Below are 23,212 nucleotides of genomic sequence, written 5' to 3'. Positions count from 1 at the left end.
TTTTCTTTGCCCATCCAAAAAAGGCAATTTATTCCATTACTTACTTCAATTAAATAGTTAAAGTGGTTATAGATTACCCAAGCATGTGTTGTTACAAGACTTGAAACAAACATGGTACCACATACCAAACTATCTTACGCAATGGTGTTATTAGCCGTTTGGTTATTAAAAGGTTATTATTTATGAAATGTTTTTAACATGGTATCCTGTTAATATTCTGAATCTACGAGAATTCTGACTTAAAAAGTACGATTATATTGATGTTATGGAATTGCACGTAATCGTTATATGCTTATCAAACACCCACAGAAAGAAATAAAAATATTTACAGTTAAGTGTTACTGATATCGTTAAGGTTGTATGTAAGAGAAAGACATGATCCAGCTGTAGATTTCTGAATTAATCATTTTTAAACTCTCTACCGACTGTCTATAAATTTCTGGCCAAGAAAACACGAATTTTGTGATTTTGATAGGTGTTACATTGGGGCAACATACGGTCTTCAAGGCCTCTGGCCGAGTCACAATCAAAACATCACATACAAGTCTGAAATCACAAACTTGAAGGAAAATTGTAAACATAAACACATGAATCGCACAGCAAATAATCATTGATACATGTCAAAGTTCTAATTTTCTAGTAGATAGGTCTGTGTTTTCGCGAAAATTTATAAAAAAAAGATAGCAAATTTAACCTATTTGAAATAGAAAAGAATATATCAATTGTAAGAATCGCATGCTGCATTGTGTCTTGAGCCACTTTGGATTATAAGGAAATGAAAAGGAAGATGGTTTGGCTCAAGAATCTTTTAATTTTCAACCAGTAGATTTATCGTTACCAAATAGTGATTTTAGTACTTCAAAAATGTACTTATTTTATCTAAATGACAATAAATTGGGGACAAAGCTGTATTAAAAAACTCCACGATATCAACATTTGTCTTGATAAATGACCATCCTTTCCTTTCCTTAACCGCCATGATCAAGTTGTTCTTCTTAGAGTAGAATTGGGCATAATACAGTAACATGTTCTTACCTTTTTATAACCTGAATAGAATGTAATGAATGTTATACTGTCAAACATTTCCTTCTGGAATATAATAATCTAGAACACGTTTGTGATAAATGTCATCGAGTCAATTAACTAAGAGAACTTTTGCCTCAGATCCATCCATAACTTACGTAATGAAAATAAACGTGTATTCTAAGATTTAACTAATTCACTTGTGTCAACTCTTTTTGGCCTACTTATTTTTGTATTCTGCGCGGTATGACAAGTAATATGACAGTCTCGTCGTTAAACATGAAACAAACAAATAAATAAACAAAGCTCCTTGCTTTTCTGATTAACTGGGTATTTTGGAAGTAGGATACTGTATTACATCATTACGTAACTAAACGCTGCTATCACTCGTTATCTTCGTACCCATGTTTCGCTGATATCACAATAATTCATATTACTCACTTGGGTCAAACTCTTCAAAGTAAGGGTAAAAGATAACATATTGATCTCTGACAAAATGTTTGCATAATAAAAGTAAGAGAAATATTAAAAATACACTGAATTCTAAAACGAAAAGTCAATTATAGTCAAAAATGTAGGTTCCTAGTAAACTTAGTTTTATGTTTCTATTTTTAAACTGAAAATGGAAAAATACAACATAACACTAAGAATCTGCAATACACCACTGAAAAACTACCTTAACCCTATTTTTGTCTAGAAAGTTGACGGTTAAACAATTAAATTAATTATATATTCGTAATAAATATATAAGATATATAAGCATTATGATTTCACATTCAGGTCAGAAGTAATCTAATCAATGCACGTGACACGAAATTCTTTGAAGGAAGTAAATTACTTTAGGACGCGGAGGTACAATTTTGAATGATTAATGATTTGAGGTAAAAACAATTATACAGAGACCGTTATTTATAATAATTCGCATTAATTTATAGAATTATTTCAAATACACTAACAAAGGCAAAGAGGAATAAGACACATAATTATCACATAAGCGCAAATGCAATGTTTTTTTCAAGTTTCGGTTTCATTTCCACTAAAATTGATTTGGCTTGAAATTTAAAAAGACTCGAGTATTTTTGTTGCTGTTTTGTTTGTCCAAAGGAAAGAAGTAATTACTTTCGGTAATCTGACAAGTAAAGTTTAAGTATATTTTAAATGTTGTTCTATTCTTTCGTTGTAATCATCCATCACGTGACCAGTAATTTAACTTCTTTATGTCAAACTAACCGCATTAGAACGCTGCCAAAGATTGAAATATTTGAAAAAAAAGATTTGAATAGATAATTTGTTTGAGTTAATATTAGACATAGCCGGTGCAAGTTTTAACGTTCAAATCAATGCCATTAACAATAAACTGATATACATGTATGGTATTTTAGTTATAAGATTTAACGATAAGATCAGAAGTAATCGAATAAATCTTCGTTCGTGACACGAAATTCTTTGAAAGGAAGTTAACTATTTTACGGACGGACTCAGAGGTAACTTTTAGTATGATTTAAAAAATCTTTGATAATAATTCATACAGAAAATGGTTATCTATAACTTCGAAAAGCATTTATTCAAGAATTAATATTTCATTTGCTAAAGGAATCAAAATTATCTTTTATTGCTTTAATGCTTTAAAAATTGAAAAGGGAAGTTTATTTGAAATTAGTTGTTGTTAACAACTGCGATTATCAAACATAATTACAGTTACAAATTTTAATGAAAACACGGCAAATATAATAACAGAAAATGTATCAAGAGAAAACAAAAATGTGTTTATAACATAAATGCAAAGAAAGTTATTTATTCCAGTCTCGGTATCATTTCCAATAAACAAGATTGGGCTTGATTTATGTAAATTTAAGTTCACGACTCGGGGGATTACATAGCACTTTTGCTGATTGACCCTTACCTTCATCGCCGTCGACATAATTATATATTAGCTATTGAATTTCAATTAATTTGGAATTTTTATTGTTTTGTTTTGTTGTTGTTGGTTTTTTTTTTCAAATAGAATTTTCTTTTCTTTTCATTGGAGAGTTTTTTTATAACGACAACATCGGCAATTAGGATTTATATATAATACAATGTACTTTCATCTCAAAGACTTCATTCCGATCCATTCGTTAAGTCAAAGAGGTTTTGATACGTTTGCTTATTTATGTATGCTTAGCGGCTATTGGCATTATGTTGCGAACATTTGAAAAAATTCTAATACCATCATTTACTTTTCAAGTGTACACGAATGTACTTTCAGGTCGCCCTTAGGCGTGTTCAAAGAAACTGTAAATGTCAAAATATGTAAAAATATCTCAAATTCAATTTGAAACGGTGCTGAAATTTGCCGGCTATAAAGTCAATACATTAACTTTCACATCATTGAACCTGTACTCTTTGCTCACTTGACGTAGTTTCATCAATTTCTTTTAAAAATACAAATTTTGGGTGAATGTTACACGCAAAATAATTGTTCCCATTGAAAATTCCCGCTGACTTTTTGAGTGTTTGTAAAAGCTATAAGCTCAGGGTACAAGCGACAACAATTCTTTAATCAACACAGGCGGCAACAGGTCTCGTATGTAAGTTAAATGGATTTAATATAGTACAAAAGCCTAAAAGTATAAAATAAAATGAAAAAAAAAATGCAAAGGCATTATAACGCGAATAAAGGCATTATTACGCGAATCAAAAGGCGTTATTACGCGGAAGAAAAGGCGTAATAATGCGAATAAAGGCAAAGTTACGCCAATATAGGCGTTAAAGCTTGAAAATTGGCATGCAGAAAGTTGACATTATTTCTGATTAGATTCCGTTGATTTTATTCCAATAGTTTCAGCCAATCTTTGTACACACGTCTTCCTTGTAACGTGTGAAAGGAAGAACAATATTGATCTGAATTAATTTCTCAAGGTATTAATATAATATACATTTACAATAACTATTATTCCATTTGCGCAGTAATAATGTAAACTATTTGACTCTTTGATATGTGTCAATATAAGGTGACTTGGCGACTTATATGTCCATTGGACTGGATGTAAATGCAGTTTCTCTGAATTCACATGTATCTCATAATTGATTTTACACATGTCACTATAGTAAATAAATTTCTTTTCTTATCTTATCTTATCTTATTTTATGTTATCTTATACGTGCGTCATATGTTCAATTATCTAAGGATATGACCTGTATCCAAATAACCTGTAGTGTCTTCTAATTATGTGATTGTCACTCCTAATTAAGTTATATGTAATAAGCTATAGGTAAAAATATCTGAAAAAAACGTAAGATATAAATAAGTCACATTAGGGTGAAAATGTATCTTAATTATTGATAGGTACGCTTAAAGGGTGATAGTGTTACAGTTAAGTCCTAATTAGGAGACATTGTCTGCCTTGTCTTTGTAGAAAAGTATCTTATGGTTGGGTGATAGTTAACCTCTTATTTGGGGAAGGCATTTCCTTATAAATTATTAAACAAGAGGGCCATGATGGCCCTGAGGTCGCTCTCCTGTATGTAGGCCCCCCACCCCCGGGCCAATTTTTACCCAAGGGCTTTTATTTGTTTATTTGAACAGACTTGGTAGACACCCATAAGAAGATGTTTCATGTTAAACATCTAAGTTCTAGCTCATTGGCATTTTTAAAAGAAGATTTTTAAAGTTTTTACTATACACATATAGTTAAAAACAATGTCACCCCTGGGGCAGGGCCAGTTTTGACCCCCGGGCGTTTATTTTAACAAACTTTGTAGATATTTACTTAAAGATGTTTCATGCTTAATATCTAAACTCTAGCTATTTGGGTTTTTCCAAAGAAGATTTTTAAGTTTTTGCTATACACATAAAAAAAAATTATAAGGAAAATCAATGACCCCCCTCCCTGGGCGGGGCCAGTTTTGACCCCAGGGCTTTTATTTGAACATACTTGGTAGACACCCATTAGAACATGTTTCATGCTAAATATCTTAGCTCTAGCTCTTTGAGTTCTTTAAAAGAAGATTTTTTAAGTTTTTACTATATGCATATAGGGAAAATCAATGACCCCCTGGGGCGGGGCCAATTTTGACCCCAGAGCTTTTATTTGAACAAACTTGGTAGACACTCATTAGAAGATGTTTCATGCTAAATATCTTAGCTCTAGCTCTTTGGGTTCTTTAAAAGAAGATTTTTTAAGTTTTTACTATATGCATATAGGGAAAATCTATGACCCCCTGGGGCAGGGTCAATTTTGACCCCAGGGCTTTTATTTGAACAAACTTGGTAGACATTCACTAGAAGATGTTTCATGCTAAATATCTAAGCTCTAGCTCTTATGGTTCTTTAAAAGAAGATTTTTTAAGTTTTTACCAAATGCATATAGGGAAAATCAATGACCCCCGGGGCGGGGCCAATTTTGACCCCAGGGCTTTTATTTGAACAAACTTGGTAGACACTCACTAGAAGATGTTTCATGCTTAATATCTTAGCTCTAGCTCTTTAGGTTCTTTAAAAGAAGATTTTTTTAAGTTTTTACTATATGCATATAGGGAAAATCTATGACCCCCTGGGGCGGGGTCAATTTTGACCCCAGGGCTTTTATTTGAACAAACTTGGTAGACATTCACTAGAAGATGTTTCATGCCAAATATCTAAGCTCTAGCTCTTATGGTTCTTTAAAGTAGATTTTTTAAGTTTTTACTATATGCATATAGGGAAAATCAATGACCCCCGGGGCGGGGCCAATTTTGACCCCAGGCCTTTAATTTGAACAAACTTGGTAGACACTCACTAGAAGGTGTTTCATGCTTAATATCTTAGCTCTAGCTCTTTGGGTTCTTTAAAAGAAGATTTTTTAAGTTTTTACTATATGCATATAGGGAAAATCAATGACCCCCTGGGTCGGGGCCAATTTTGACCCCAGGGCTTTTATTTGAACAAACTTGGTAGACATTCACTAGAAGATGTTTCATGCCAAATATCTAAGCTGTAGCTCTTTGGGTTCTTTAAAAGAATTTTTTTTAAGTTTTTACTATATGCATATAGGGAAAATCAATGACCCCCAGGGGCGGGGCCAATTTTGACCCCAGGGCTTTTATTTGAACAAACTTGGTAGACACTCACTAGAAGATGTTTCATGCCAAATATCTAAGCTCTAGCTCTTATGGTTTTTTAAAAGAAGATATTTAAAGTTTTTTCTTTTGGTTTCCATGGCAACCAGAGTTCTGCATGGAATTAAATTCTTTGAACAATTTTTAAAGGTGACCACCAAAGGAACATTCCTGTGAAGTTTGGATGAAATTGGCTCAGTGGTTTATGAGGAGATGTCATTTAAAGCAAAAGTTTACGGACGGACGGACGACGGACGGACGGACGCCGGACGAAAAGCGATCACAAAAGCTCACCCTGTCACTTTGTGACAGGTGAGCTAAAAATCAGAGTGTGATATTAGGATTTATTCGTACAGAATTGAAAAAAAAACGAAAATAAAACGCACATCTTGATCAATTCATTTAGATCAACATAGTTCTTCCTTTCTTACATTACTATGCCACTGACTATTGTTTTGCGTTATTACGACTTTTGGTTCGCGTTATTACGCCTTTATTCGCGTGTTGATGTCAATGATAGATAACGTTCATATTATATTAAATGTATTAAACAGGACAGTGAGCCTACTGAGCTGATAATAACGGATGGGTAAAAAACCCGTAGTTAGACTGTAATTTATGTAAAGTTTAAATTGTCTGATTAGTTATAGCACGTTTGAAATATTGTCGTTATCATTTATGGCCCTACACGTTATCTGAATTCTAAACCCTTATCTCTTTTTAAGTGTTCTGTATGATAATAAATAGTTGTTATCAATAATTTTTATCCATTCACTTTAACTACCGTATCATGTGCATTTGTATAAATAAGTATAATGTTTATGAACGTTTTTGATTCATATTTGGTATGTTCTATTCATCGAATTCGTATTTGTTATACACAGAAGCACAACCAACCGATGAAGTCAAAAGCTATCGAATAAAGTTTACTGATACGAGATTCTCTGAACGAAAGTAAATTAAACAAACGCAAGTATTTTTTTTATATGACATTGAGTGTTTACATAAGAATATAAAACTGAAATAAAGTTGGTTTTTTTTGTTTGTTTTTTTACAAATTATTTTCATTTATTTTTGTCTTGAGTTAAACGAATTGAGAAATTATGTGACTGTTTATGTATCTTTGAGTATATTCGTTTATATTACGCCATTAAATTAAATCGGTAATGTTTAATGCAAACGTACTAAAAGATTGTTCATGTTGAAACAAAAAATGAGTTCATAATAAAACACAAATGAAACACAAATGAAGAGCGTTTTCAGCTGCCCTGAACGTGCTCGTGCTTTAAATCAAATCAAATTGATGGACATAATTTTGTGGTGCCAAATAATCAGTCTGTGGTTTTTTACTGCTTGTTGTTTTATTCTTCATATCCCTATTTCCCGTGTGTTAGATAGCAATTGACAAATATTTACTCAATAATGAATTTTTATGTTGAAAGTAATTACTTTTCATTAATGTTATATCGGGGTATCAAAAATTAAATGAATATATTAATATAGGGTTTAATATTCTCTTCTTTTGTTTGAGTAGTCAGGATTTACAAATATATAATTAAAGTTGCTTATAACTTCTCCGTTTTTTTTGGTAATACATTTAAACGTAAATTTTCATAACTCTTAAAATCTTATCATATTTCGACTGGTGATAAATAGAAATAAGAATATAACTTTTAGAAAGTAACTTTTCGAATAAGATATGTTCGTTTAATGTCGAAAACATAGTTATAAATGAAAGAGAAATATATTTCATTAAGAACATGTATGAATATTTTGATATGGAAAAGCGCGTGAAGAATATTGATTTCTAGCTCCGAAATGATATATATTTCATTTCTCATTAAAAAATAAACAAAGCATTTTCTAATCCAGTAGATTAAATTTGTCTTAGACCAAGCTAGTCAAAGCACAACTTCGTTAATTTGTATGAAATAACGGCAATCTACAACGTTATGCGTAAAAACTTGATTTGCTATACTAATAAGATTAGCCGGCAACCAAAATATTTGAATATTTGATGTGACGTATGTAATAGGGGTGGTTCGGCGCAATATAAATATAATTATCCGAGCCCCTGAGGGTCAAGTAAGTTCGGGATTAAATCATTTCAACAACAGCTGTAAAGTTCTGTCCTGTTTATATACTGATCCAATCTTCAATTAAGGTTGTTACAACAAGTAGATTTGATAGGTACAAACAACATTCTGAAATAAGTATATAACAATATGTAAATATAAAGTAAAATAAAGTAGAAACAATGCATACAATGAATTAATATCATATCTTATGTTCTAATCTAGAACATAATCAATTACATGTCTAGTGGCCAATTCAGTTCTTTAAACTCAGCAACAGTCCTTAAATATAATATCATAGCTAATGGAATTATACACACAATTAACATATTTTACCTTTTAAACAATACACAATACATCACACATGTAACTATCCATCTGAGGGATGAGTGTAGTACCTAATACCTTTTCTGACTATCACACCAGTGACTGTTAACTGCAAGGTTAAATATTAATAGTGAATAAAAGATGAAAGGTGATTTGATAGATACATGTCATTCTGAAACTCATACTTATTTACAAATTTCACAATCAATGGACTGAACCAAAATAGAACAGAATCACAATAATGCAATTCTCCATATTTACAATAAAGCATTTAGCAGCAGTCAGGATAAATACATACCAACTTAAGAAATAAAGAACTTGACCACAAAACACTAATTTTTCTACCAACTCTTCTTTACAACAACAAAGACACAATGACTTTTCCCACCAAGAAATCACATGACATAAAAATAGCTTAAAACCAACGATCCGTGAACCAATCATTTGAATTCTTAGAATACTGACCAATGTCAACATATAAAACCAATAGAGTAATCTCCCTTGAAAAGTATCAGACAAGACCGGCGGATTTGTCTCCCTTTGCAAAATTATAAAATCCAACAGTAAAGCAAGAGTATTGTCCCTTAGACCTGATCCTAAAAATAAGACCCTGTTACACGTACATCGCAATAATGTATTTCAAATTAAATCGTAAATCATAACATAACTAGAACTCCGCGAATCGGATGTGTCGCCTTGTGAACAGTATAGCTGACACTAAGGCATTTCCTTCTTAAATATAGGTTATTTATAAACGCCGCTAAAGGGCAATAACTCAAAATACGAAATGCAGAGTACCGGTTCTTGTGCACTACACTTCTTCTTAATGAGATCTATCATCCTAAAACGATTCAAGTCCATAGCTTTTATAGTTTAGGTAAAATGGCCGGGAACATCTGGTGTTCACTCAGTGAAATTTAATTCAATCTTACATGCAAAACAAACAAATACCCTCTATATAATAAACTAAATAACACATGACTGTCGGGATGAAAGAAGCTGCATGCCTCGGGATAATATACCTGTTCTCCGGTGGACAATATCCTCTATAACCCCGACAGCCATGTGTTATTTATATAATCTCGTCGTTTTAAGTTCAGAAGGATAAAAATAGGCCCAATGTGCTTATTTTTGATAAATATTCCAAAGCAATGTCTTATTTAAAATCACTTGCTGGTTTCCAAATCAAATTCAGTTTTTATGTGTGCTCATTCAGAATTCTATAAAGTTAGTTAATTGACGTTAAATTATTTTGTGTATAAATATTAAAGCTATACTATGTTAATCCTTGAATAAAATATTTTTATCACGGAAATTTACTGAAATCTATTGAAGTCGTACTGTGTATTTGGAATAAAAGAATGGGTGAACTATTCCCTAATATATGTCAAATAAAGTTGGTCTTTTGCCAGTTTTTAATGACACATTATATTTCTATTGAGACCACATATGTGTACAGTTTTAAATATAACATTTCTACATTCTACATTTATGTGAAGTCAAAACAAGTTTTGTTTTATATTTACAAAGAGACTGTGTAGGTAGCAATTATCAATATTTTCTATTATCAAATTTGAGCATAGTATATCTTTAAAGGAATGTCTTCTCAAGGCATTATATTATTATATAAATGATATTCTAATATGATATACACATGTACTTCATTACTGTTTGCTGTTTTATCTGTATATTTATAAAATTAACGGTTTAAGTCTTCAGTTGAAAGCCACATTAATAGTCTGTAAACAATACAATTTACCCAAGGACTTTAAAATCTCACACTTTTTTCAAGCACCCTGTTCTATTTCAGTGATGTAAAATGGCAGGTTCCGCATTGCTTGTGGTTGCGTTTGACTTTGGTACAACATACAGTGGCTATGCTTTCTCGTTCTGGGATGACCCTTTAAAAATACAGACAAATCAAAAGTGGATCGCTGGAAGCGATCAACTTATATCCTGGAAAACACCAACTTGTGTCCTTCTCGATCGAAGTGGGCAGTTCCACTCGTTTGGATATGAAGCAGAAAATCACTTTGCTACCCTTGTCGAAGATAAAGAGCACCAGGAATGGCGTTTGTTTCGTAGATTTAAAATGATTCTTCACAACAATAAGGTTTTTTTTAACTAACCTCGTTAGACTTGAATAACACTATGATAAAATTTGTTTTAATTTTAGGCTAAAATATGTAGCTTTAGTCTTATTTTAACACTTGTTATCTATTTAAGATTATTGAAAGGTAACTGAATTGACCATACAGTATTTTAATAATTTCTAACAGCTTCAGCTTTGTCACCAAAATATCTCAATAAACGTTATGTTCAACTTATGAATTATGCGTGTGATTGTAAATTATATTAAATAGAAAAACACACAATTTATTCAAGATAGATTTTTGCTTTTGATCATTTGAACAACTTTGTATGGTCAAAGCGTGGAGTATGCATCAATGATGAGACATACACCAGAACTTGTCATCTCAAATTTATATACAATTAATAGTATGTGTAACATAAAATTACTTAGACTCAAAGAAACATAAAATTACTTAGACAAATCTAATAAGCAACAACATTTTCATGGGTTTAATTTCTTTGTTAAACAAATGTTTAATTTTCAAACGTTTAAGTTTTTTTGCAACTTTTTTAATAGTATTTATGAACTTCTAGACTGAAGGCCAAACAATAGTTTCAAAATGATGTTATCTCTTTGTTTATGTTTACCTCAACATAGTTAAAGTTGTATACGTACTACATTTAGGCAGATACGATTAGGTATACCAACACAATTATGGTTACGTACTTGAATTTCGAGACGATAAGCAAACATTCGTTAAAGATATGAACGGAGAAACAATAATTTTATTTAACTAAAAATCGTAAAATATATGGTCAACATTTTAATAATGAAGGCGTTAATGATAAAACGACAATAATAAATAATTCAGTTATAAAAAGGTAATTATTTATGTTCGCAGGATCTATCAAGATCGACCACCGTTGAAGATATAAACGGAAAATCAATGCCAGCAATGACGATCTTTACAATGTCAATAAAATATCTTAAACAACATTTCACTGAGGCACTCAACAAACAAAAGACCGGCATTGTTGATGAAGACATACAATATGTTATTACTGTACCTGCCATATGGAATGATAATGCTAAGCAATTCATGCGTGAAGCAGCAGAAAATGTAAATTACGTTTTTAATACATAAATACAGAAATATATTTTGCTTTTCATGTAGCTAATTACCTTTCAGGTGATTGTGTAAAGGTCCATCAAGATTCGGTAAAGAGTAGTGTGTTTAGTTCTTTACCACAAAACTAAGCAATTTCCTTAAACAAATTGCTTTTTAAAAGATATTCAATAGTCTTTAACTTTAGCTGAAAGAGAACACAGATGTTTCATGGAATACTATGAAATGTTGTAATGTGACTAACGATAAAATAAAATAAAAAAACACATAAACTTATAGGGCAAATAAACTTTGACTGCCTTATGTAAAAGGATCGGCCTTTGAAATGATCAGACAATTCAAATTAAATCTTATATCTAACTAAAGCTTACATCAAAACAAGCTTAAAATTGTATCAATCATTCAAATGTATTTCTTCTGTTGCCGTTTCGTTTTTAAATTTTTGTTTGTTTGTTGTTTTATTATGTTGTTGTTTTTTTACTGATAATATTTATTTGGTTTTTAATTAAAAGGCTGGCATAGATAAGGCACGTCTAAAGCTATCTTTTGAACCAGAAGCAGCGTCTATTTGGTGTCAGACAATTTCTACAGATGTAAAGGAGACATGGTCTAAAGCAGGGAGACAATACATGGTGATCGATCTCGGAGGTTAGCCAAATAATTATAAAAAAACAAAAAACAATTAATTCTGCCTCATAACTCGGCTATAAATGCTTAAGAAAAAATTAAAAATGACTTGTAACAGTTTGTTTGATTTCTATATCAGTTTGGTTGATTTTAATTTCGAGAATCCTAGAATCAAACCTGCACCATGTAGTTAAGGTGGTACATTAGATGTACCGATACTTAGGAACATTGGTCATAATGTGACATCATAAACCGGCAGTCCAATCTAACCAAAATAATTGATTTTAAAAATTATAAATCCTGTTTCATATAAAAATTATTTTAAGTTATAATAAATCAATGAAAAGCAGTTATTTTATAGAAAATTAAGTCCCATCTAAATGACGGAAAACTACCAAAGAATGATGATACGAGAGTCACTGAATAAGTCCTGTCACTGGCTACAATTCCTGTAACTCCTACATTTTATAAAAAATAATGTTTTCTATTTTAACTCTTCTTATATGCATCTGTATGATCTCTCTGTCCCGTTTCGCAAGGCTGAAATCTTTTTTTGTAAACTGTCACAGACACTGATACATTGCGCTGCAAGGAAAACTCCTGAACATTTACATGTATCTTGTACCTGAAAGCAAGTACGGGAAATCTCAAGGATTGAAGTCAGGAGAATAAAGCGGAAAATTAAAAATTCACATTTTCAGACGTCAAGAAAGACTTAACAATCTTGTTTTTGTGATAAGATGCATTGACATGTATAATAAAGACTCTTCACCACAATTTGCATGGACACTTCCTGCTGTAAAAATGCCTTCTCGATTTTCAGTAAATGTACATAAGTCTTATAGAACAGTCCAGCTACTTTGTGACATGGACCCGGTTAATCAAAACAGTGTTTAAAAGTGACCAATGGACAAGTTAGCCACTGGTTAAATCCTTTTTTCATTGCTCGACAGTTAGATAGTGCCCTGGCCACCTAACCAGTGACTTGCGTTTTTATCCACTGATTAAGTACCACGGTTAGTGAATTAAAATGAACGTTTTTTTTTAATAAGAAATTTTAAAGAACTACGAATTCCCTAAAGAATCAGTTTAACATGTTTTCAGCCTTCAAGTATCGAAAGATCTTTTTTCCCCTGAGACACACATAAGAAAAAATCAAAAACATGAAAATGAGTACTGACACTTGTTTGTTTAATTGAAAAATATGAAAGTTGTGACTGTTTAACTGAATATTCTGAGCAACAACAAAAAACAACAATTAAATTGATAAAGGTTCTAAAAGCACTTTTTTAGAAATGATATGCACTTCAAATGAAATGTTCTAGTTAAGAAAAAATAAACATATATTTGTAAGAAAAAACTTGTTTCAAACATGTTGTAATGATTTTTATTGTTTTAATGATGACTAACCACTGATAAAAGGTGTTATCCGGTGGTCATAGGACTGCTTAAAGTAAACCACCGGATAGAGCATCTTATTTGTAAGACAATTTTTGAACAACAGAATTTACCCAACAGACAAATTCTAGCCAGTGGATAATTATTTTATCCGTTGGTTATCACTAAGCAATGTTTTGTACAACCGGGTCCAGATGGACAAGATGGCTTTTGAATTACTTGTCAACTGGAATTAACGAAAATTATATACAATATTTGACCGTACCAATAGTCCTTTAAGAAATACAGGGCCGATTTTGATATTATTGGAACCAATGTTTGTTATCAGTCCTTCTTTGAGGCAACCGTTGCCTTGGTAACCTTGGTTGTAGGCGTACCCGAACGATAATCATATTTTACGGACAATTTAAATCGTTGACCTTCCTAACGATTGTGCGCTTTGAAATGACTTAAGGTCCATATTTGCCACGCAATTCATGATATATCTGCTTTGCTGCTATATCAAACTCAATGTAACTTCTATTTTTTGTTTTGTTACATGCATTTTGAATTAAATAATCTTGATCATTTTACCCATTATTGGCAAGAAAGCGTTTTATATACTATTGGGATAAACCAATGGAAACCTGATAGTGACATAAATCATTAAATAATTCTCGTAGTAACATCAACAAAGATCTTTTATGTTTTTAATTTCAAATATTTCTTAGACAGACTTTGTGAAAACAAACATGGCTGACAAAGCGGAATCACCTTAAATTAATTTGTGATATTTGTTTTACATTTACTAATTGTTTTATCACATTTTTTACATAATGCACTTTAAAATTATTCAACATTTAGTGAAGGGTAAAAAAATCAATAAATAGCTTTGAAATGCTCTTCTCTGATCGGCTTCGAAATACTTTTTCTCAGTATCAGTGTATATTCACTGTTTGTTCATAAATATAGAATTTCTGGATTTTTCAAACTTGCCAAAGAACGCGACAATGAAATTTGAAGTCACACACGGTTGTAAAAAACGCTGGTGAACGCGTAAATGAAAGTCAAGTTAGTCTAATTTAGTTGGCGTCTTTATGTTTATCAGCTCACCAGAACCGACTGTTCAGGGTGAGCTATTAGTATCAAAGCGGAATTCCCGCGTCGTCGTCAGCCGTGATGCGTCAACATTTACCTTCTTCTCTGAAACAGCTGGACTGTTTTACTTCAAATTGAGTCTGTAGTATCCTTGTGATAGTCACAACTAAATTTGCTCATATCATTTCAATTGGCTTCTTTTAGGGGTCAAGAGAACTGAAAATAGAAAACCTTTAATCGTCTTATATACTGAACTAATTAATGAATGATCAACAAACTTTGTCCGTAGCATTCTTAGGTAGTAGACTTTTATCATATTTGCTCATATCAATTTGATTGGCCTCTTTTAGGGGTCTCTAGAGCTAAAACTAGAAAAGCATTTAAACATCATTCTCTACTGAAGTAATTGTGGATGATCACCAAACTTTGTCTGTAACATTCTTAGGTTAACATTTATCAAAATTTCTCATATTAATTTAATTGGCCCTTTTATGCACCGCTAAACTAAAATACCCAGGCCATGGCATGTCTTAGTAATGAAAAGGAAACAATTGAATGGAATGTCTTCCATACATATGTTATGCAATTTTCCTAAGAAAATATTAAATAGGTGGGAGGAGGTCTTAATGTCATGACCTGTTTGCAATGTAACTAACCTTCTCAGTTATTGATATTTTTGAAACATCTTCACCTACTTTCTTGTTGTTTTTTTATGTAAATACTTGGAATTTGGGTCAGAAATCTAATTCCTGATGCGAATTGAATTAAGATATCAACTGAATTAATTTTGATATTAATGATACCGTTTTACCTAGTTTCTCGTTTTTTTAAGTACCCACTTGAAATTTGGACAAGGGTTTAATTTCTGATCCTGATTTATATTTTTAATTTTAATATCAACTGGCCTACTTTAGATATTTTTATTTTTAATATTTTATCGCTTGACATACTTTTTTGTAATGTACAGACTTGAAATTTGGATCTGGTGTGTAATTTTGTGTTGAATTGAATTTTTATATCAGCTGACCTACTTCTGATATTTTTTAACCAAGTGACCGACTTTTTTGTTTTGTGACGTACACACTTGAACTTTGGTTAGATAAAGTTGAGCTATTGAAAAATAATTTCTAACATTGAAAAACAGTTGTTTCTGGCGAGTGACTTAGGGCCATCAAGGTCGTCTTGTTTTAAAATACTACGAATACTTACGTTCGGATGCATTCATTTAAAACTTAAGGCTCGAGTATGGAAAAAGTGAACAAACTAATACAATTTCGATTTGCGCTTGCGCGTAGATGTACTATTTATTGACCAAAGTGATAAGTCTTACAAAAGCTTTTTATGTATTTTGATTTAAAGTAGATCTGGACTCTTAGAAGGTGAATATTATGCGATATACGCTGCAAAATTAATATCAATTCAGTACTTTTCTCGTCATATTCATCTTAAAAGTCAATTTTTGTATAAATTGGACAATGTGAACGGTTTACACGTAATTTTGGTGTCGCTTACTACAGAGCGGCGACACATATATATCACTTCTCCGGCGTCCGTCTGTAACACTACTCCTCAAAACTACTGTTATAGCCCTTTAAGGTAGACCACTGCTATGGCCCTTTAAGGTAGACCACTGCTAATACATACCTCAATTTTGGAGAGTATTCAAACAGGCTAGACTCACTTGTCAACTGTATTGAAACTGAAGGGCTTGGGTTCAAACTCCAGAAGGGGCAAAAAACTCTTTCTATTTTTTCTTTTTAACATTATTTATGTTTCTCCCAGATCCCTTATGGAAGAAAAACGTGTTTGATATTAATTAAATAATTATAATAGGTATTTAATTGCTAAATATTGATAAAATTAATAGCAAAGTGATACCAGATAGTTTCAAAGTTTATTCAAATAAAAACTACACGGTAGAAGTATTTAACATTTTGCAAAATATCAACCAATACACTTTTAAAAAAATTAAGGCAAACTTTGTAAACAGCCTCTTAGTGTGGTAAATTTTAAGGACATTTTGAATAAGGCTTTTTATGTAGGGAAAGGGTAACATAAATGTTTTAAGTGGGTGGGGTAGGGTTACATTTTTATACATAGTAAAACATCTTGTTTAGGAACAATATATTTTGGGCGTGTATATTTTGATACCTGAATGTTATTATTTGTTTTTTAACAATGAGCATTAGGAAAACATTAACAATGAGCATAAGGAAAACATTTTTCATAATGATGATATTATAGATTTCCGCTATTACGAGTTTTCCCATTTCTGAAAAAAAATGTCCTTCTATTAGCAAAGTCGTAGCTCAGAAAAATGTCAATAACTCATAAACCAAACGGATAATTTTATTTAAATTGTGACTACATGTGACCTTTCAGGCAGATAACCGTCCTATGCTGTCCATTTTACAGTTCCTTGCAGTGCCGATTAGCAGTGGTCTACCTTTATAAGTTTTGTTCTTAAAGTTTGTTATGCAATTTCTCAATGAATTGAGATAGAGTTAAAGGCTTTTCAGCGTCGGTTACTAGTTACGGCAAGATCGACCTGATGACATTTTTAGCCTGTCACAAATCTTAATCTTAAATTTTCTTGGCGATGAGGGAGACTGCCGCCCCCTTCAAACCCCCAAACAGAAAGGGACACATCTCCCTTCTGGCAACCCCCTGATGTAACATTTAGATGGGAGCGGCGACGAAAGAGTGGTCACTATTTTAACAACATTTCTCAAACGAATATCATTGTTTAGGGCCTAAACAGGGCATTTTTCATTGTTTGAGGCCTCAAAAAGGGGGGACAAAAACCTTTCAAAGCACTTTTATATGAGGGAAAAAGGTTAACAAAAAATGATAAAAAAAACATTGGAATTACCCAAAAATTAGTTTTAAAAATAGCTTTTCCATGTTAACACGCGCCCTTACGCTTTATTTTGGTGAAAAGTTATTGTTTTTTAACATTTGTTTATTTTTCTTTTAATTAACATTTTACCCCATGAGCATATTGCGAAAATGGCCGTTTTCATTTAAAAGCCTCCTGTAACAAGTTCAAACTGCTATGAAACTATGAAAAATGCTTCAATACTGATGAAACTTGGCACAAATGTTGACTAGACCATAGCCTCTGTAACAGAATCCTCAATCGTAAATTTCTGTTACCATGGCAACGGGGGACGTCTCAAAATTGCCAAAAATCACTATTTCGCATTGTTTTTACCCATCAAAACTGATTTCAAAGTGCTGCAACTTCTCAATGAAAGAGGAGATGCGCATATCGTTGCCTTGTTCCGGTCAGACACTTCAACTCAAGAGCTATGGTCATTGATTAGTTATGCAGTATGCATATAGCGCAATAATCGTTTCCGTGCTACTTCTCAGCAACTACTGGCTGGAATTCAACGAAACTTTATTGGAACATTCAATACCAAGAGGAAATGCGCATAATGTCGCATTGTTACGGTCAGACACTTCAACTCAGAGATATAACCTTTGATTAGTTATGCAGTATGCATATAGAGCAATATTCATTTCTGCGCTTCTTCTCTGCAACTACTGGCTAGAATTCAAAGAAATTTTATGGGAGCCTTGTTCCGGTCAGACACTTTAACTCAAAGTTATGGCCCTTGATTAGTTATGCAGTATGCATATAGGGAAAACTTTTAAAACCTTCAATACCAAGAGGGGATGAGCATATCATCGCCTAGTTCGGGTCAGACACTTACTAAGAGTTATGGCACTTGATTAGTTATGCAGTATGCATAAAGAGCAATAATTGTTTCCACGCGACTTCTCTGCGACTACTGGCTGGAAATAAAAAATCACTTCTTTGCATTTTTTCCCATCAAAACTGATTTCAAAGTGCTGCAAATTGAGATAGAGTAAAAGGCTTTTCAGCATCGGTTACTAGCTACCGTAAGATGGACCTGAGGCCATTTTTAGCCTGTCACATGTCTTAAATTTAAATTTTCTTGGCGATGAGGGGCACTGCCCCCCTTCAAACCCCCCCCCCCCAACAGAAGAGGGCACATCTTCCTTCTTGCAACCCCCTGGTGTAACATTTGGATGGGGGCGGCGCCGAAAAAATTATCACTTTTTAACAACATTTCTCAAACGAAAAACAGTGTTTGGGGTCTAAACAGGGCATTTGTTAACTGTTTGAGGCCTCAAAAAGCGGGGGGGGGGCAAAAAGCCGTCAAAACCCACTTATATAAGGGAAAAGGTTAACTGGTTTTGAAGTTGAATGTTTTTTGGCTGAGTTTAAGCCATTGAACAGTTTTAACTTGTTAATTATCCCCCGCCGATGGAATCAGGAGGGGGATATTGTTTTGGCGTTGTCCGTCCGTCCGTCAGAATTTCGTTTCCGCGCTACTTCTCTGCAACTACTGGCTGGAATTCAACGAAACTTTATAGGAACCTTTAATACCAATAGCATCGGCTTTTTTCGGTCAGACACTTAAACTTCGAGTCATGGCCCTTGATTGGTTATGCAGTATGCATATAAAGCAAACATCGTTTCCGTGCTACTTCTCTGCAACTACTGGCTGGAATTCAACGAAACTTTATGGGAACCTTCAGTACCAAGAGGAGATGCGCATATCGTCGCCTTGTTACGGTCAGACACTTTAGCTCCGAGTTATGGCCCTTGATAAGTAATGCAGTATGCATATAGCGCAATAATCATTTCCGTGCTACTTCTCTGCAACTTCTGGCTGGAATTCAACGGCACTTTATGGGATACTTCCATACCAAGAGGAGATGCGCATTTCGTTGCCTTGTTTCGGTCAGACACTTTAACTCAAGAGTTATGGTCCTTGATCAGTTATGCAGTATGCATATAGCGCAATAATCGTTTCCGTGTTACTTCTCAGCAACTACTGGCTGGAATTCAACGAAACTTTATTGGAACCTTCAATACCAAGAGGAAATGCGCATATTGTCGCATTGTTCAGGTCAGACACTTCAACTCGGAGTTATAACCCTTGATTAGTTATGCAGTATGCATATAGAGTAATAATCATTTCCGCGCTTCTTCTCTGCAACTACTGGCTGGAATTCAAAGAAATTTTATGGGAACCTTCAATACCAAGAGAAGATGGGCATATCTCGTCTTGTTCCGGTCAGACACTTTAACTCAAAGTTTAGGCCCTTGATTAGTTATGCAGTATGCATATAGGGAAAACTTTTAAAACCTTCAATTCCAAGAGGGGATGAGCATATCATCGCCTTGTTCGGGTCAGACACTAACTAAGAGTTATGGCCCTTGATTTGTTATGCAGTATGTATATAGAACAATAATTGTTTCCACGCTACTTCTCTGCAACTACTGGCTGGAATGTAATTAAACTTTAAGGAAACCATTTATACCAAGATGAGATATGCATAATATGTTGCCTTGTTCAGACCAGACCCTTCATTACAGAGTTATGGGCCTTGATTAGTTATGTAGTATGCATATAGAGCAATATTGCTATTTCTTTGCCACTGCTGTATTGATTTCAACAAAACTTTATGGGAACCATGGATACAAAAAGGCAATTTACAACTCATTGTCATGTCCAGATATTACTATTTAACAACCGAGTTAAGGCTCTGTTATTGCCTTGAATATTTATTATGCACAAAGTATATTACTGTTTATGCCATGATAAGTATATAAATAAAGCCTTATGTCTGTTGTTGTGTTATTAATAACCAGTACTCGGCGGGGGATATAAGGTCAACGAATTTGCTTGTTATTTTTGTGTCGTTGCTATACAGTAGCTGCTGCATGTTACAAAGTAGCCATGACTTACAGAAATCACTTCTCCGTGCCTGTCTGTCTGTCCCTCACAAATCTTGCCCGGAATAACCTCAGAATCTACTGGTTGAACTTCATCCAAATTTTTTTGTAGTTATCAGTAGTAAGGTTAATTGTGTGTATCATAAGCATTTTCTATATCAATTTTTGTTTTAGAGTTATGACCTTTCGATGATTTTTATCATTAAACTTTGTCCGGACTTATCCGCTTAAACTGCTTATGTAATTTGAATGAAATGTTACAGGATGGATCGTTACCAGAAGTACTGTGCATAATTAATGAGTTGTTTTAGCTAAATGAATTTTGGCTGAGTAATTGTCCTCGAATAAAATGGCGTTCTGACCTGGTAATAGTTTTTTATGTAACCTGCTACAGTTCCTGCAACATGCTACTAAGTAACTGCGACATATACAGAATAAAATGTCCAATCACCTCTCAAAACATATGTGATCAGTTATCGCTCTTGTTTAATTAAAATAAAATATTTGAATGCATTAGCTTGTAAATGTTGTTTCAGGCGGTACTGCAGATATATCTGTGCATGAGAAACAAATCGATGACACATTAAAGGAACTCCATAAAGCAAGCGGTGGTCCCTGGGGAGGAACAGTTGTTGATAACAACTATTTAGAATGGCTGACCAAGATATTCGGGAATACCACAATGGAAAGATTTAAAAGTGAGCAAATGGAAGACTACTTTCAAATGCTTAGGGAATTCGAAATAAAAAAGCGAAGCATCAATCCCGAATCAAAGGGGAAATTTACTTTTAGACTGTCTGCATCAATTAAAGAGCTTTATCAGGAGAGTAACAGTCTTCACTTAGAGAAAAGAATTGCCAATCTGGGATTGTCGGGAATGGTTACATTTTCTAGCGACAAATTGAGAGTTGATGTTTCTGTAGTTAAACAATGGTTTGAAACTCCTATCAATAGCGTGATTGAGCATGTACAACATATTCTTGCAAAACAGAATATGCAAACAGTCGAAACAGTTCTTTTAGTTGGTGGATTTGGCGAGTGTAAATTAGTCCAAGACCTGATACAGAGAGAATTAAAGTCCAAGAAAATCATTATCCCAGAAGAGGCAGGTCTTGTCGTTCTCAAAGGTGCAGTACGGTTCGGACATTTTCAGGATACTGTACGTTCAAGAGTAATGACCCACACATACGGGATGGCTATCTTTGAAGATTATGACGAGCAAAAACATAAAAATGCTGAAGTAGATTTTATAGATGGTAAGAAAAAGGCTTGCAATGTCCTGAAAAAAATTATACAGGCTGGAGAAGAGGTTACTATTGGAAAATGTGTATCTAAAGGTCCATACACACCAACCGACCCTGACGAAACGACAATTTGTGTATACTGTACAGAAGAAATGTATCCCGAATATTCAACAGATGTGGGTTGCAAACACATTGGTACACTAAAAGTTGCACATGCAAATGGTTTATCGAAAGACGATAATAGTCTGCAGGCTTCCTTCATATTTGGTGATACCGAACTGCTTGTGAAAGCTGTAAATATCAAAACGAAGGAAGAATTTTCAACGTATATGGACTGTCTGTAAACAGTAGAACATCTGCAGCCTGATATTCTACAATAGAGAAATACTTTATTGTGCAGACGTTATTTGAATGCAAATACTGGAAGGTTTGACTTCAAGATCCCCTTTGAAGTTATCAACAAAGTAATCTATTATTAAGACTGTAATGAAGAATGAAGTAAATGGTCTATAGTAAGAAATATTACAATTATAAATTAAATATATGTATATGATTTATGATTTTGATACTTTGGTTCATGTCAAATTATTTTCTTAATATATGATGGTATAAAAAACACTTTTTCAAAAAGCTATAATAGCTGTACATTTTATGAATTAGGGCATACCTATCACTTTTAATAACACCAATTTGAAATATTTTGAAGAGTTGCTTATAAAGCGTTTTTCAGCGTATAATTTATTATGCATGTATACAATTAGATAGAAAAACTGAGTGGCTGTTTTAAATACGTGTCGTATGAATCATTGAAATTTTTTATTAGTAGTTCATTTTATACAGAGGTTTCTTTTCTCAGGGTCTCCAATCACGGAAATGAGACAAGTAAAACAAGCAAACTTCATAAAAAGAGATTAACATTTCTTGGTGAGTGTTGTCTTCTTATGAACTTAATATACATTAAGGGAAGGAAACAAGGTAGCAATATACCATGTAATATAGTAACAAAACAATATTTGCTGTCTTTTGTTATACTTAGTTCCTTTCCATACTTGAAGACTCTGAGAAGCTGTATGAAAATAACTCCTAAAGGCTTGTTCCTACATTAAATAGACAAATACAAGTGAAATTATTCATCTTTGAACGACCCATATCCGTAAATGTAGAGATTTCAAAACGAGAAAATGGAAGACTACTTTCAACTGGTAAGAGAATTCGAAATAAAGAAGAGAGGCATCAGTCCCGAGTCAAAGGGGAAAATTACATTCAGACTGTCTGCATCAATAAAAGAGCTTTATCAGGAGAATAACAGCCTTTCATTAGAGAAAAGAATTGCCAATCTGGGGTTGTCGGGAATGGTTACATTTACTGGCGACAAAATGAGAGTTG

The 23,212-nt window shown here is 33.1% G+C and overlaps 1 protein-coding gene across 1 annotated transcript; it reads left to right on the top strand.

Moving 5' to 3' along the window:
• The first annotated feature begins 1,834 nt into the window (after window positions 1–1,834).
• LOC132720877 (heat shock 70 kDa protein 12B-like) lies at window positions 1,835–22,669 on the top strand. Its single transcript, XM_060705107.1, has 5 exons — window positions 1,835–1,904; window positions 10,315–10,617; window positions 11,480–11,698; window positions 12,217–12,352; window positions 21,119–22,669. The coding sequence occupies exons 2-5, from the start codon at window positions 10,324–10,326 to the stop codon at window positions 22,168–22,170; spliced, it is 1,701 nt and encodes a 566-aa protein (XP_060561090.1). The 5' UTR covers window positions 1,835–1,904; window positions 10,315–10,323; the 3' UTR covers window positions 22,171–22,669.
• Window positions 22,670–23,212: the final 543 nt, after the last annotated feature.

The sequence above is a fragment of the Ruditapes philippinarum genome, unplaced genomic scaffold, assembly GCF_026571515.1.
Source record: "Ruditapes philippinarum isolate M1 unplaced genomic scaffold, ASM2657151v2 ctg25_1_1_1_1, whole genome shotgun sequence".
Classification (NCBI taxonomy): Eukaryota; Metazoa; Mollusca; class Bivalvia; order Venerida; family Veneridae; genus Ruditapes; species Ruditapes philippinarum.
Note: the sequence above shows the minus strand (reverse complement) of the source record. Positions and strands in the feature narration are given on the sequence as shown.